We start from the raw sequence: 14,953 nt of genomic DNA, 5'->3' as shown, positions 1-14,953 counted from the left end.
GTGACGTTACGTTCTAGTTTGATGGCTCATACATGGTATATTTTATCCTTCCTTCTTTTCTGGTTCTCCTTCCTTGCTCTTTTTTTCCCCTTTTCTAATTGTCAGTTATTCTTTCTCTCATTTCTGTCCTTCGTGTATTTAGTGAATTAAGACTCAGTCTACTTAAGTGTTGAGGACAGAATAAGTAGCTATGAGCTATAATGCAATTGGTGTCTTTAATAGGAGGCTGGTATCTCTCTTTCTCTCTTTCTTTCTTCCCTTCTCTTTCTTCATTCTTGTTGTTGATTAAATTCAGGATTCAATCCTGGGCATTGTCCCTGAACTCTTTTTCTCAAGGCTAGCACTCTGCCACTTTGAGAACAGTGCCATTTCCCATTTTCTGCTGGTTAATTGGAGGAGTCTCCTGGACTTTTCTGCCCAGGGTGGCTTCAAACCTAAATCTTCAGATCTTATCCCCCTGAATATCCAGGATTACAGGTATGAGCCTGGCTTATAATTTTCTTAGAGAATGATCTAAGGGCAGAATTAGGAGGAAACAAATTCTTGTCAAAAGTGTTACATCATTTAGTTTTTGCTGCATTTTTCATCATCACCAAATGTAGTAGGTCCAGACAACAAATGTTATTTCTTACAGTTCTATGGATGGGCTGGACATTCTTATCCAGATGGCTTGCCCAGAGCCAGATGATGGCCCCAGACGACCTCTTGTGTGTTGGAGGCCTCAGCTGAGGCAGCTAGCATGGGGCCTCTTTGCTCATGGTCTCCCTGGCCCTGGCCTGGTCTGCCCTATGTCTTCCAAATCTGTGCTTCACATTATTCTTAATATGTTCTTCCTTTCCAATAGAGTCACTCAGCTAATTCCAGACTCCAGGGGCAACAAAATAAATGGGTCCTTTCCATGGGCAAAGCAGCAGTCAAGTCCCAGCAGGCAACAGCCTGATTTTAGTGGTCCTCTGGCAATCTAACACAACTACAAAAAATAAAGCAGATTCCTATCTGTGATGTAGTACATTTTTCCTTCCATTTGTCATTAAAATGAGAGAGCAACAAAATGCTCATTATTTTTTCAAATAGAAAGATGGCTCATGGGGCTAATTTAAATTTAAAAAAAAGCAAGTCGGATGCTGGTGTGGCTCACATATGTAATTATAGATATATCATAACTATACAAGAGAAGGCTGAGATCTGAGGATCTTGGTTTGGGTTCAAAGCCATCCAGGTCAAGACTGTAAGCCTGTAAGACTCTGATCTCCAACCAATTGATAAAACCTCTAAATGAAGTTGTGGTACAAGTGGTAGAATATCAATCTTGAGCCAAAAAAGCCAGGCAAGTATATGAGGCCTTGAGGTAAATCATTAGTACTGGTAATGAATAAGTGAATGGATGGATTTATTAATTAAATAGTAAGTAAAAATAGTACTTTTTAAGCTTCTCTGGTAAGGAAGTTAATATGCTATTTCTTACCTGATGGTATCCTCGTTCCTACACATAAACTTTTAAGGCCAATCATTTCCCAGTTTGTAGACAGAAAACAGACACATTATTTGGTTGTCTAACCTGGAAAATAAATGAGAGACTTGGGATTAAAATCCAATTTTCCAACCAAATCTCATTTCCATTCTCTTTGCTCAGTAGCACACTGCCTTTTACAAACTCAGAGATTATTGAATGCCTGAGCTAACTGCCATTAAGATTCTCCCACCCCAAGAAGAGTAAACACGTACCGACATTTTCATCTAATCCTTTTCCCAGCCAAAGAAGTGTAAGACTTTTATGCACGGCTGGACAAGAAGCCCTGGAGAAACCACCTTGTAAAGAGGAGCCATCAAAATTGACGAGGATATAAAATTGGGCATGCTTTAGAAATGTCTGGCACTGCCATGAGTAGGTTGTCTCCTCAAAAAAGAAAACTAATTTGGAAGTTTAAGAGTCTCTAATATTTAAGTAACTTTCCTATTCTGTTTTCTTAAAAGCCAGGATAGAGGTTTATACAAGTATTTGGGAAACCCCAAGGTATTTCCTGTTTGCTGGGTGTGTTATACCAGGTGAGCAAATGAGAGCCTTTGTGGTTGAGTTGCAGAGTTTTAGAGAAAAGAGTGCCCTGGCAAGACAGTCCCCAAAATCCATTGAGATTTTTCCTTTTTAAATAATTTGCATCCCAGCTTAATTTCAGTTGTACTTTTCGTGTTAGGGAAAGCATCGGATAAAAGTAAGATGAGGGGCAGGGTAGGACAGGTTTGGTGGGGGACGTCTACCTTGGGTTTAATCCCTGGCACTATGAAGAAATAAATTTAATATATTACTGAGAAAATTTTGCTTCTCCCACATACTAATGAGAAGTGTTTCAATCTCCTATTACAAAATAGCTGCTCTTAGCTTTAAGGGGTTAATCTCTTTAAGAATTCTCCTGAGAGATAAAGAAAGCTAGAACCCACAGGCAGAGGAATGGCCTTGACTGAGCCCTACTCTGAAATCTCAATTTCCAGTTTCTCTGAGTAGTTTAAGACGCAGAGCCTTGGTTTTTCAGTAGTTTTCTTGTTTTCGCTTAGTTAAAACTCATACCATACCATTTTCCTAAGTTGTCTAAAACGATTATATTTAATGTAAACTCACCCTGCACTTATTACATGTCTACTGTGTGGACTGTATGGGGGCTATGGAGATGATTGTGGATTCAGACTTCCTGTTGCTCTGTAAGTCATCAGTCTGCGTTTTGTTTCAGACAACACAGCACGTTCAGTGTTTCTGTCCTCCATCAATCATTTTCTGAAACTCCCATGAGCCATTTGCAAAGGTCCAGGGGCAGGCTTCCCTTTGAGCATGTCATGGTCATTATCCCCTTGGTTTCCACAGGGAAGTCACGCCTGGGCATATGTATGAGTACCAAGTCCAAGCAGAAGCCGGAGGAGAACTGGGAGAAGCTTCACCTCCCCTGAACCATATCCATGGAAGTCCTTACTGTGGAGATGGGAAGATCGCAGGGTGAGTCTTATGTTTGTGGAGGCATGTGGGACTTAGGCCATTCTGACGATGACTCTCGGCCCCTGTGGAGGTTGATGAAGGTTTCCCCTTTCATTTCCAAACACATTAGAAAATCTGGGACTTTGTGATCACCTTCAGAGGTCATTGATCTATCTGTGTAGTTATGAAAGAATCTATTTTTATTTTCAACTCATCCTAGATTAGCTAATTCTCTGGGGGCAACTTTATGGCCTCAGTGAGTACCTGCAGGGGAAGAAATTTATACAGAAAGTTACTTGTTAAAATAACTCTGAAATGTATAGGCAAAATGACCTATACTTTAATTAACTGTGTGCATTTATTAACTAAGTGTGTAAATTGAGTAAATTCAGCTGCTCCTTTGACTCCAAAAAGAATTAGTTACAAGGCAATTTCCAGCTTTTCAGTAAACACTACCAAAATGAAAATAGAATTACTTCTCATTAGTTCTTAAATATACCATGCTCCTTTCCCTGTTGTTCTGTATACCAGCTTCTGAAATTAATTAGTTATAGTTGGCCTGGAATTTTTCCCAATGTAAACACTGAAATATCTCTAAGACCAAGAGCAGATGAACATATTACTTAAACCTGCCCTTAAGCTCATCTAGCCTCTTATCATCCTAGACACCACTGTATGAACCACTCTGTGTGCCCACTACATGGTGGACTGAAATTAGTCTTGCTCTAATGAATAAAACTCAGTGTCTGCCATCAACAAGGTGAAATCATAGAGCCAAGAGAATGAGAGAAGGCTATGTGCTCCATTGCCCTGTAATACCATGCCCTTAACTCTATGCTCCAGTGTACATGTGCCCCTAGTAATATACATAATCCCCCTAGGCTCCATTTTCTAATTGCCTGGAGTCCTAAACCCTCCATAATATTCCTACTTCCATATCAAATTAAACTAAAAATCTGCAAAAGATGAAAATAAAAAGAATATCATCTAAGCAAATTTGTTGCTTCTAATAAAGTGGTTGAATTGCTGGGAACAAAAGTCTGGGCACTTAGATGTCACATCTTATTAAGTTGGCCTATTTTCCCTTACTCAGACCAGAAGGAAATACATTGTGTACATTGAAGAGGCTTTGGAAATCAGTTCTGCAGCCTTTCTTGGGGTTCCACTCCATCACTGAACAATCACTAGGCACTGTTTATCTTCTAAGATCCTTATAGTACAGCACAAGCTTGCTCCTTGCAAAGATGTATAAACATCAAATGTTTGATGAGCCTGTTTTCTTTTGTATAGTATTCATACTTGTGAGCAATATTCATGAAAAAGTTGATCATCTTGGGTTGAGTTGTCCATTATAGAAGGTACCTGTCCTGGAAATGTCTAAGGGCTTTAAAATATAGCAAATGTAACTAAGAAATAAAACATTTAATTTTATTTAGTTATCTTAAATAATTTATTGAAAAACCTGAAACTCAATTTAGTGGTTGGAAAACCCTTAAGAAGGACCTGTGAGTTTAAAGCAATATGGATACAGCAGTCTACTTTTTCCAACTATGAAGATTTTGAAATAGAAATAAATATCAAGGGCTGGGAGTTTGGCCTAGAGGTTAAAGTGCTTGTCTAGCATGCATAAAGACCTGGGTTCAATTCCTCGGTACCACATACATAGAAAAAAAAAGCCAGAAGTGGTGCTGAGGCTCAAGTGGTAGAGCTCTAGCCTTGAGAAAACCCAAGGACAGTGCTCAGGCCCAGAGCTCAAGCCCAGGACTGGCAAAAAAAAAAATCAAAAATCTGAATTGAAATACATTGTAAGTAAAAAAAGAGTAGATTTTAAAAGTTAGAGCTAGATGCAAAAATATGAGTATACAACAATAATATACTAATTACTAATAATTTAAGACTGATTAAAGATCAGAATGATGGAATTTGGGGATATGTTGAATCAGAGGAAATGTATTATTAAAACTACTTGTACCTATTTCTTGTATTTTTACTTTTTAAATATCTGCTAGAAAAATCAAAATTGTATATGTGTAAAATTTCATATTTCTGTTGAGTAGCACAGAACAGGATCCGGTATGAAATAGTTTGATGCTTCTAAATAAAAATAGAAAGCAGCTAACCTCCAAATGTATGTGCTAGACCTGATGTAAAGAAACATCAGTATGAGTTAATCCTCTCTCTGGAGATGAGCATGTGAGGTAGAAAACTTGGAAACACTACATATATAATTAGGTTCTCAGGATAGTTTCTTGTCATTAATCTACATCACCTTTACATAGAAAAAGAAATGAGTGACTCTCCCTTAAATTCTTCAGCTAAATTGTTCTTATTTTTAATATTATTATAATGATCAACTTTCAGTTGACCACTTAACATATGTATTAAATTATTATAGTCACAGCCAACTTTTTTTCATATATTTTTATTGTAATTAATAGAAGAGTTACATTATATTCGCCAGATAGAAGGTGCATTACTTCACATACATTGATACCCTTTCTCATGTCTTGGTCCCCATTTCCCTCCCCCACACCCCCACCCCTCAACTTGTTTTCCTGCCCTCCCTATCCAATTTCAAATAACCAAATACGCATGTATCCAATATATCAGATAACAAAGTGAAATACTGTAAAAATATGAGATAACTAAGGGACAGCAAAAGAGATGAGAGATAACATAGTACATTAAGGACAACAATCACTCATTATATGGCTCTTGTTTCTATATCCTGGACGTCCTTTCATTTAGCATCATACTATATGGTCTAATGTATCTAGGTTTTGCTCTATTATAAATCTCTGCTAGTAGAGCCCAAGGTTTCTACTGATTATGACAAATGAGGGAAACCATTGAGCCTATGTTCCTTTGAGTCTGGCTTACTTCACTTAATATGATTTTTTCTAAGTCTTTCCATTTCCTTACAAATGGGGTGATGTCATTCTTTCTGACAGCAGCACAGAATTCCATTGTGTATAAATACCACATCTTGTTGATCCACTCATCAACTGAGGGACATCTGGGTGGTTCCATATCTTTGCTATGGTAAATAATGCTGCAATGAACATCACTGTGCTAGTGGATTTAGTATGCCCTTGTTTCTGGATGATTGGGTAAATGCCAAGTAGTGGAGTTTCTGGGTCATAGGGGAGCTCTATGTTTAGTCTTTTGAGGAACTGCCATACTGCTTTCCATAGTGGTTGAACCAGTTTGCACTCCCACCAACAGTGTAGTAGTCACAGCCAACTTTTACCTCATGGAAATATTTTTATTGTATACTTACTTAACCACCAATCTCACTTTATAATACATATTCTAGATAATGGTTAGAGCTTCTAATGATATTCTTTATCTACTGAGTTTTTTTATCTACTGAAGAGAAAAAAATGGTAACCTTCATCTATTTTGCCATAGCTAATGAGTTGTAACCAAGGTTAATTTTATTCTTAGAAATTTCTTTATACTCCCCTTTCTGTAACTAGTTTACCTGACCTGATCTGTACTCACCCACTCATTTAGAATTTGAGGTTCAAAATACAGTCCTCCCTCCTCCCATCTTAGAAAACTCTGCCCTGCAATACATAATACCTGCCACCAGGTGGTAATAAGGAGTAACGTTAGGGACCTAAACCTGAGAAACGTTCAGAACAAAGCTACATCCCAACTCCTTGAACCTACTAACTGTTATACAAAAAGGAAATACAGTTCTCTACCAAATTAAAAAAAAATTACCCAGAGAAAAACAATGAATTAAAAATATAAACGGTTAGGCTAGGTGGTACACTTGTAATCTTAAGCCACCGCGGAGGCAGAATCTGAAAGATCATAAATTTGAGGCTAGCTTGAGCAAAAAGAGGATAACAATATATCAGATGTGTTGGCATGCATCTGTAATCACAGATATATGGGAGACATAGGAGGTTTGGTGCCTGAATCCAACACTAGACAAAATAGGAAGCCCTATCAAGAAAAATAACTAAAGCAAGACAGAGAAGGGTTTGGGTGGTGAGTGGTGAAGATATTCAGAATTCTTTCTTCTAGTTTTTGTTTTTATTTTCAATATAAAGCACATTTGTTATCCACTGTACCACAGAATACCAGCACTTCTTACTCCTGTCTAATTGAGGCTCCGTATATTCCAATCAACTTTTCTTGGTCCCTCCATTTCCCTTGCTTCTGAGAAGTACCATTCAATTTTCACTTTATATGAGATCAGTTTGTCCAAATTTCCCATATAAAGATCTTAAAGCATTTGTCTTCCTGGGCTTCTTATTTCACTCAACACAGTAAAATCCAGTTGCAGTCATACTATGTCAAGTTACTGAATTCCATTTTCCTTCATGGCTGAATAAGATTTTTTTTGCTTTTTTTTATTAGAGAATTTATTAACGTTGATTTTTACATCATACTTTAAATGACAAGTTTAACAAACAAGTGTTCAAGGAGGAAATCTCTTATTTACAATCACTGGGACTTAGTATTTAGAACTTAATCAAAATTAGGCTAAGGATTTGTATGTCAAAGAAACATATTAATTTATGAAATAAAACATTATGTCTATAGAGTCATAGTTTTTATGTCTATATAGTTATGTTTATATTTCCATTACCATGTCCATTGCTTTGGGTATGCAGTTATTGAGTCCTCGCTCTTGTACTGAATAAGATATTGTTGTGTACATATGCAATCTTTTTTTTTTTATTCACTCCTCACCTGACAAGCTTGTTGTTTGCACTTCTTATCTTCCCTCGGTTGTGATTAGTATCACGGTAAATAGGGGACTGCAATCAATGAACAGATTTAATTTCCTTTGATATTTTACCCAGTAGTAAATTCCTGGATCATATGAGAGTCTGGTTTTAATTTTTAGAAAAAAAATCCATATTGTTTACCATAATAGCACTTCTAATGAGCATTCCCAACAGCTGTGTGCCAAGGGTTTACTTTTGTTCACACCCTCCCAAGAATTTGTCATCTTTGATAATTGCTTTCTAGTAGTGCTAGGGCTTGAACTCAGGGTCTTACAGCAGCTAGGTATAAGTTCTCTGCCATGTGAATCATGCCTCAAGCCAATTTGTTTAGTTTGTCTTGATTTGTTAAGGTTTGCCACTATCTGGGGTCACTTTATGTGGGCTGACCTAAAACTTGCAATCGTCTTGTTTCTTCTGTGGACTGGTAAGGATTGCATGTGTGTGACCACGCCTGCTAGCTCTTTAGTCATACTTTTTCTTGGTGGAGTGAAGCAATTTCTCGTTGTGGTTTTGATTTAGCAAGGAAATGCAATATTGGTCTATTCTCTATGTTAAATTCAGGTTATTTGGTTGTGGACTTTGTATTGTTGCAATTCCTTATTTATTCAATGTACTAATTACTTGTCAGGTATGTGGTTTCCATTTTTTTCATATTTTTATTGTAATTAATAGAGGGATTACAGTTATATTCACCAGATAGAAGGAGCATTACTTCACACACATTGATACCCTTTCTCAGGTTTTTGTCCCCATTTCCCTCTCCCACTTCCTCCCCTCATCTTGTTTCCCTCCTTCCCTTTCTATTTCAAATAAACAAATAAACATATATACAATACACCAGATTACAAGGTAAGATAGTGTAACAATATGAGAATAACCAAGGGACAACAAAAGAGATGAAAAATAACATAGTACATTAAGAACAATTTCTAATTCTTTTTTTTTTTTGCCAGTCCTGGGCTTGATCTCAGGGCTTGAGCACTGTCCTTGGATTTTCTCAAGGCTAGAGCTCTATCACTTGAGCCTCAGCACCACTTCTGGCTTTTTTCTATGTGTGTGGTGCCAAGGAATCGAATCCGGGTCTTCATGCATGCTAGGCAAGCACTTTAACCACTAGGCCAAACTCCCGGCCCCAATTTCTAATTCTTTAAGGTGTCTCTTCACTTTGCTGTTTGTTTCCTTTGCTGGGCAGAAGGTTTTTAGTGTGACATAGTCTCATTTATCTGTGTACTTTTGTTTCTTGTGCTTTAGGTTTTGTTCAAATTTTCCCCTTTTCACCCTACATTTTCTTTTAGAAGCTGATCATTTAAAGACTGATATTTAAGTCTTCAATTTATTTTAACTTGATCTTTGTAACTGGGGACAGATAAGTATCTAATTTTGTTCTTACACATGTGGCTTTCCAATTTTCTCAGCATCATTTACTAAGGTCTCTCCTTTCTCAAATACATTTTCTTAGCACTGTTTTTGTTTTTGTTTTCAAAATTCAGGTGGCTATAAGTGCACAGGTTTACTTCTAGACTTGCTATTCTATTTCTTTGGTCTAAGTGACTTTTTGTGCCAGTAACACATTGTTTTTAATATTGTACGGTTGCATTCTATTTTGAAGACAATGTATTATGTTTCCTACTCTTTGCTGAGGTTTATTTGGATATTTGGTATTTTGTCATTTTATAACAATTTTAGATTGTCTCTTTTAATTTTGTGAATAGTATCATTGGTACATTGATAGAGATCTCACTGGATCTGCAAATTGCTTTGGGTAGTATGGACAAATGACTATATTGATTTTTCCAGCCCCTGAACATAGATTATTTCTAATGTGTGTGAGTGTATGATGTATATATCCTCTTTTGTGATTTTTATCAATGTTTTATAATTTTCATTGTAAAAACACTTTACCTCTTTGGTTAAGCTTATTTCTAGATATGTTCTTATTTTGTAGCTACTATAAATGAGATTGATTTCTTTATTTCTATTTCAGTTAATAGGATATTAGTATATAGTAATGCTACTGATTTTTAAACTATTAGATTAATTATTATTTATACATTTGACAGATTTGCAGGATAAAAATCACTCTTCCAAAACTCCACTATTTGGAAGGCTTAAAAAGCTTTTGTATGCTTCTGATCCTCCACCAGGAGACTATCAAGACTCCTTTGGGACATTTCATGGCTAAGAATTACCACAACACACCAGATACATCCATTGACACCTGTTCCTTAAATCAGATCTATTTTAATGTCTGTATATTTATTCATTTGTCTTGTTTACTTTCAGTGCTATAGATAGAATTCAAAAGTTGCTAGGCAGATGCTACATGGAGCTACATCTTAGTCTATGCTTGATCTTAGCCAAAACACTAGAAGTGGTCATCACCCTACTTGAAATGTCTATATGTTTGTTTGTTTCCCATAAAGGCATGCTATGTGTGCCTACTCTTCTATTATGTACTGATCAATGAGGAATTTTAACACATTGAAACTGTTGGTAGCTACACAGACAAACAAAAGTATGTTATGTGTGTGTTTGTATGTGTATGTCTAGAAACCTGGGAGAAGAGTGTGATGGCGGAGACTTGTTGAACGGAGATGGATGCTCAAGGACATGTAAACTAGAGGAAGGCTTCAACTGTGTAGGTGAGTTTAAGAGTTCCTACCTAGGATTATATATTTTTATTGCAGACTTACAGTTATATAAGTAGGTAATGAGAATATTTTTTTTATTTCCTTCCTTCCTTCCTTCCTTCCTTCCTTCCTTCCTTCCTTCCTTCCTTCTTTCCTTCCTTCTTTCCTTCCTTCCTCTCCCTCTCCCTCTCCCCTTCCCTCTCTCCCTCCCTCCCCCCTCTCTCTTTCTTTCTTTCTTTCTTTCTTTCTTTCTTTCTTTCTTTCTTTCTTTCTTTCTTTCTTTCTTTCTTTCTCTTTTCTTTCTTATTTCTTCTGGATCCCATTCCCCCACACCCCTCCCCCCAAATTGTGAAGTTCCTTTCCAACATACTGTCTAGTGAGTATCACAGTTGCATCGTTTGCCCTGTCTTATCATTTCTGTGATTTCCCTTCCCTTTCCAAAATCAGATAAACTTATATATTAGACAAAGTGTACAAAAATAAAAAAAACAATGACAACATGGAATAATCCAAAGAAAATAAAGAACGGTACATTAAAAAAACAAAAAAATAAATAAAAAAGACTTTTTGAGTTGGGAGTTTGTCCTAGCGGTAGTCTGCTTACCTAGCATGCACAAAGACCCAGGTTTGATTGCTCAGTACCACATACATAGAAAAAAGTCAGAAGTGATGCTGTGCCTCACGTGGTAGAGTTCTAGTCTTAAGAAAGCTTAAGGAACAGTGTTCAGGCCCTGAGTTCAAGGCCCAGGACTGGCAAAAAACAAGCAAGCAAGCAAACAAACAGCAACAACAAAAAGCACAGTTTTGTTTCCATTTCTTGGAGTTCATTTTGATAAGCATCATTCTATATGATCATATGCACATATCTATTGAGCTATTTTGATCCTCTGCTAGGAATATCCTAGATATATTCTAGTTATTATAAATGTATCTGATGTCTCTTTAGGTCTAGCTTGTTTAACTTAATATAATTTTTCCAAGTCTTTCCATTTATTTGAATTTTAGATATCTCAGTGTATTATTTTGAGTTCCTGACATCCTAGAATATAGAGCTTAATGATGAGGATGATACCACTTGATATATGCCAATCACTATTTTACATAGATCAACTCATTTAATACTTAATCTAGGCAGGTATAAACTAAACTGAAGTATGGAATTATTATATAATTTGTGTTTTTTCATTTAGGTAGAGGTGGTGAAATTAGGATTTAACCCAAGTTAATATAGCTTTAGAATTTCATATAAAACCATTAGGTTACACTTATGCCTACTTTGCTATTACCAAAATTTTCTCTTGAGTTCTCCTGTGAAACACTAAATTATCAGGTAAGTAGGACGACTACATTGGTTGTGAATATAAATTTGGGTAAGGAAGTTCTCTAAGCCAGAATGAAGGCAAGCAATCTCCTGCTATTTCTATCTAATGTATAAGATCATGACAAATGACAAACGGGAACATTCTTTTTAGCCATGGTAATAAGTTGTATCTAAGCAACTTTAACCCTAAACAGCACTCAGCGGCATGCCTACAACACTTTCCCCATTGCTGATGTAAGTCCTTATCAACATATTTCTTAACTGCAGACTGTTTTCCATTCCCAATTAAAACATTGAAATGATTCTGTGGGGCATAATCACATGTCAGAATTATTTTTAATAATAGCACATTTGAAAATAGTTCACTATCTTTAAATTTTAAGTCAAAGTAGGAAACTATAATTATATATAATTTAATAAGACGTTAAGATTTTATAAAACACAAAATACCCCTGCTCTCTATAGGCAGAGTGGAATCACAGAATCTTTGTGTTTAACCCTCTGTCCACAATCTATCATCCACCCATCATCTATCCATTCATTATCTGTTTATTCATTCATTCATCCATCTATCCATCCATCCATCCATCCATCCACATTAATCCTTCATTGACAACCTATCCATCCATCTATCTAATCATCTATCATAAGTTATCTATCCATTTACTATCCATTCATTCATCATCTATTTATCATCAATTTTCTATCCACCCATCCATTCCTCCATCCATCTACACATCATCCATACATTTAACAAATACCCACAAATACTCCATGTCTTCAGTAATCCCACCACATATTCAGTACTTGTTATATACCAAGAGCCTGACAGAGACCCATCCCTTTCTAGCAATGTCCCAGCAGTCAGCATTGCTGTCTTTTGCAGAATCTACAGAATCCTATAGCTTCCGTTTACATAACTCTGTCAGTGACAAATGCACTTTGAAATAGACTTTAAAAATATTTAGTTAGGGGTACTTCTCCCATTTTGGGGTTGGGAGTTTGGCCTAGTGGTAGAGTACTTGCCTACCATGCATGAAGACATGGGTACATGGGTTCAATTCCTCGGTACCACATACATAGAGAAAAGCCAGAAGTGGTGCTGAGACTCAACTGGTAGAGCTCTAGCCTTGAGAAAGCCCAAGGATAGTGCTCAGGCCCTGTGTTCAAGCCCAGGACTGGCAATAAATAAATAAATAAATAAATAAATAATAGTTAGAGGTACTTCTCCCATTTTTCAGTTTGTAAACTGAGGCTCAGAACATTTGAATACTCATCCAAGAATATTCAGCAAGGCTCTGCAGAGCAGTCCCTGGATCCAGCTTTTCCTTTGCTCCATCAACAGCCTTTTTCTTGCTATGAAACTACAGAGAATACATTTTTTCCTATTTTATTTGACTACCATTCAGATATTTGAACTGCTTCCTTATTATTTGCCTTTCCAATCCAAACATCCCCTCATGTGATTAGGTTTCCAGACCCTTTCCTATTTACCTCAACCTGGCATGTTTTACATGGTCAATACCCAGAAAGGAATCTAATACTCCAGATGTGGTTTGGCTGTGCAGAATACACAGAATAGATTACCTCCCTCTTCTGTGCAGAAGTATTTGTTAATGCCACCTCTGCTTGCATCCTTTCTTTTTTGGTAGCCACACAGTGGTCTCATAATGAAAATAAACATACATTCTCCAAACACTGTGCTGTCCAGATCAAGTCTCATTTAACTTAAGAACAAACTTCATTTTTTTCTTCACATTTGATCCTATGAAGTTTGACTCATATTTCCTCAGACTATAACTGCAGTAAGACTATATCTAAATTATTTTAAATATACTTAAATACTATACTTAAGAGTATATTTAAATTATTTACTGGGTATAGTTAACATGGAATGTTATACCAATGAGACATCATTTTCAGTGAGTTCAATTTATGGTAAGCATATAGTTCTTTTTTTATCATTTTTTCAAAAGATTAGATTTGGAGGAAGTATTTGAAATGTATTTTTAAAGTGGTGTGTTATTTTTCAGATGAATTTGAAAATAAGAAATTTTAATTCTATGGCATAAAATTTAGACAAGATGAAGAGGAGCTGTGGTCCAAGTGATAAGATGTTAGTCTGGAACTGAAAACTCAAAGAAAGCACTCAGGCCCTGAGTTCAAGCCCCACAATTGACAAAAAAAAGCATATGAGAAACAAGGAGACCTGTATTATAAATCGAACATTGTTTTCATTTTTGTACATTGAAGCAAATGAGCCGCCATGTCTGTCAATGAACACTCAGTTCTGTTTATTCATAGGAATTATCCTGTGAGCTAACAGGTTGCTTGACTGGTGAATCAAAGTTTGCTTTCCAGTTTCCTTTTCAGAGAAGTTACTTAGCTAAAGAACTAGAATTCAGTGACAAGAGTGATTGGAAGAAATACAACTCAGTGAACAAACCCCCAAATTACTTAGGTATTTGAAAACAAGAAAGGGAATTAAAACACATAATGCATCATACCTATCACTTGAATCCTCTTTCCATTCCTTCCTAGCTCTTTCACATCTCTAGCATTTCCTAAGGGTCTAGCCATTATTTTTTTTAACTTGGTATCTATCTTGAAGCTGCTTTCTTCACCCATCCCTTCTCCCTGTCCCATCCCTTCTTGTATCTTTATCTTATGGGTGGATTTTAACTGTTCCCCAGTGGAAAAAGGATCCTCTACCTTAAGGTTGTACATGTGGTGTGTTTGGGGGTGAGGATTGTGCTGGAAGGAAAGCAGGAAAGCACAGGATCTTCTTTGGTGGGCTAGAGGAGTAATGTGGTGAACACAGACATGTTAATTCCCCCCACCACACACATCCCATAAAATATAATAACATTTTCCAATAAAATGCATACTTCTTGCCAGGGGAACCAAGCCTTTGCTACAGGTATGAAGGAGATGGAATCTGTGAGCCCTTTGAGAAGGAGACCAGCATTGTAGATTGTGGCTTCCACACTCCTGAAGGGTATTTGGATCAGTGGGCAACCCAGGCTTACTCATCTCATGAGGACAAGAAGTGCCCTGTGGCCTTGGTAACAGGGGAACCTTATTCCATGGTAAGTTAAGCCAGAGGAATTGGGTTATGATTGTGAAGCAAGATTGTAAAATTACTCTACTAGTAGCTAAATGGGAGCTTGCATCATTCTCCAGATACTGGCACTCTTTTTTTTTTAAATCTTGCTGATGTGAGAATAATAATATCAGTGAATAAGCTTGTGGATTATTAGAGAAATCCTATCACTCATACACAGCCCCACCC

General features: G+C 36.6%; 1 protein-coding gene across 1 annotated transcript in view; it reads left to right on the top strand.

Annotated features, from left to right (window-relative positions):
* Positions 1–14,953, top strand: part of Pappa2 (pappalysin 2) — a 232,828-nt gene that overhangs the window by 105,542 nt on the left and 112,333 nt on the right. The window contains exons 8-10 of the mRNA XM_090339770.1: positions 2,855–2,983; positions 10,261–10,352; positions 14,560–14,750. Coding sequence (XP_090195896.1) covers positions 2,855–2,983; positions 10,261–10,352; positions 14,560–14,750 — 412 coding nt within the window. The remainder of the gene's footprint in view (positions 1–2,854; positions 2,984–10,260; positions 10,353–14,559; positions 14,751–14,953) is intronic.

Source organism: Megascapheus bottae, chromosome 10, assembly GCF_031878675.1.
Source record: "Megascapheus bottae isolate mThoBot1 chromosome 10, mThoBot2.hap1, whole genome shotgun sequence".
In the NCBI taxonomy this organism is placed as follows: domain Eukaryota; kingdom Metazoa; phylum Chordata; class Mammalia; order Rodentia; family Geomyidae; genus Megascapheus; species Megascapheus bottae.
Note: the sequence above shows the minus strand (reverse complement) of the source record. Positions and strands in the feature narration are given on the sequence as shown.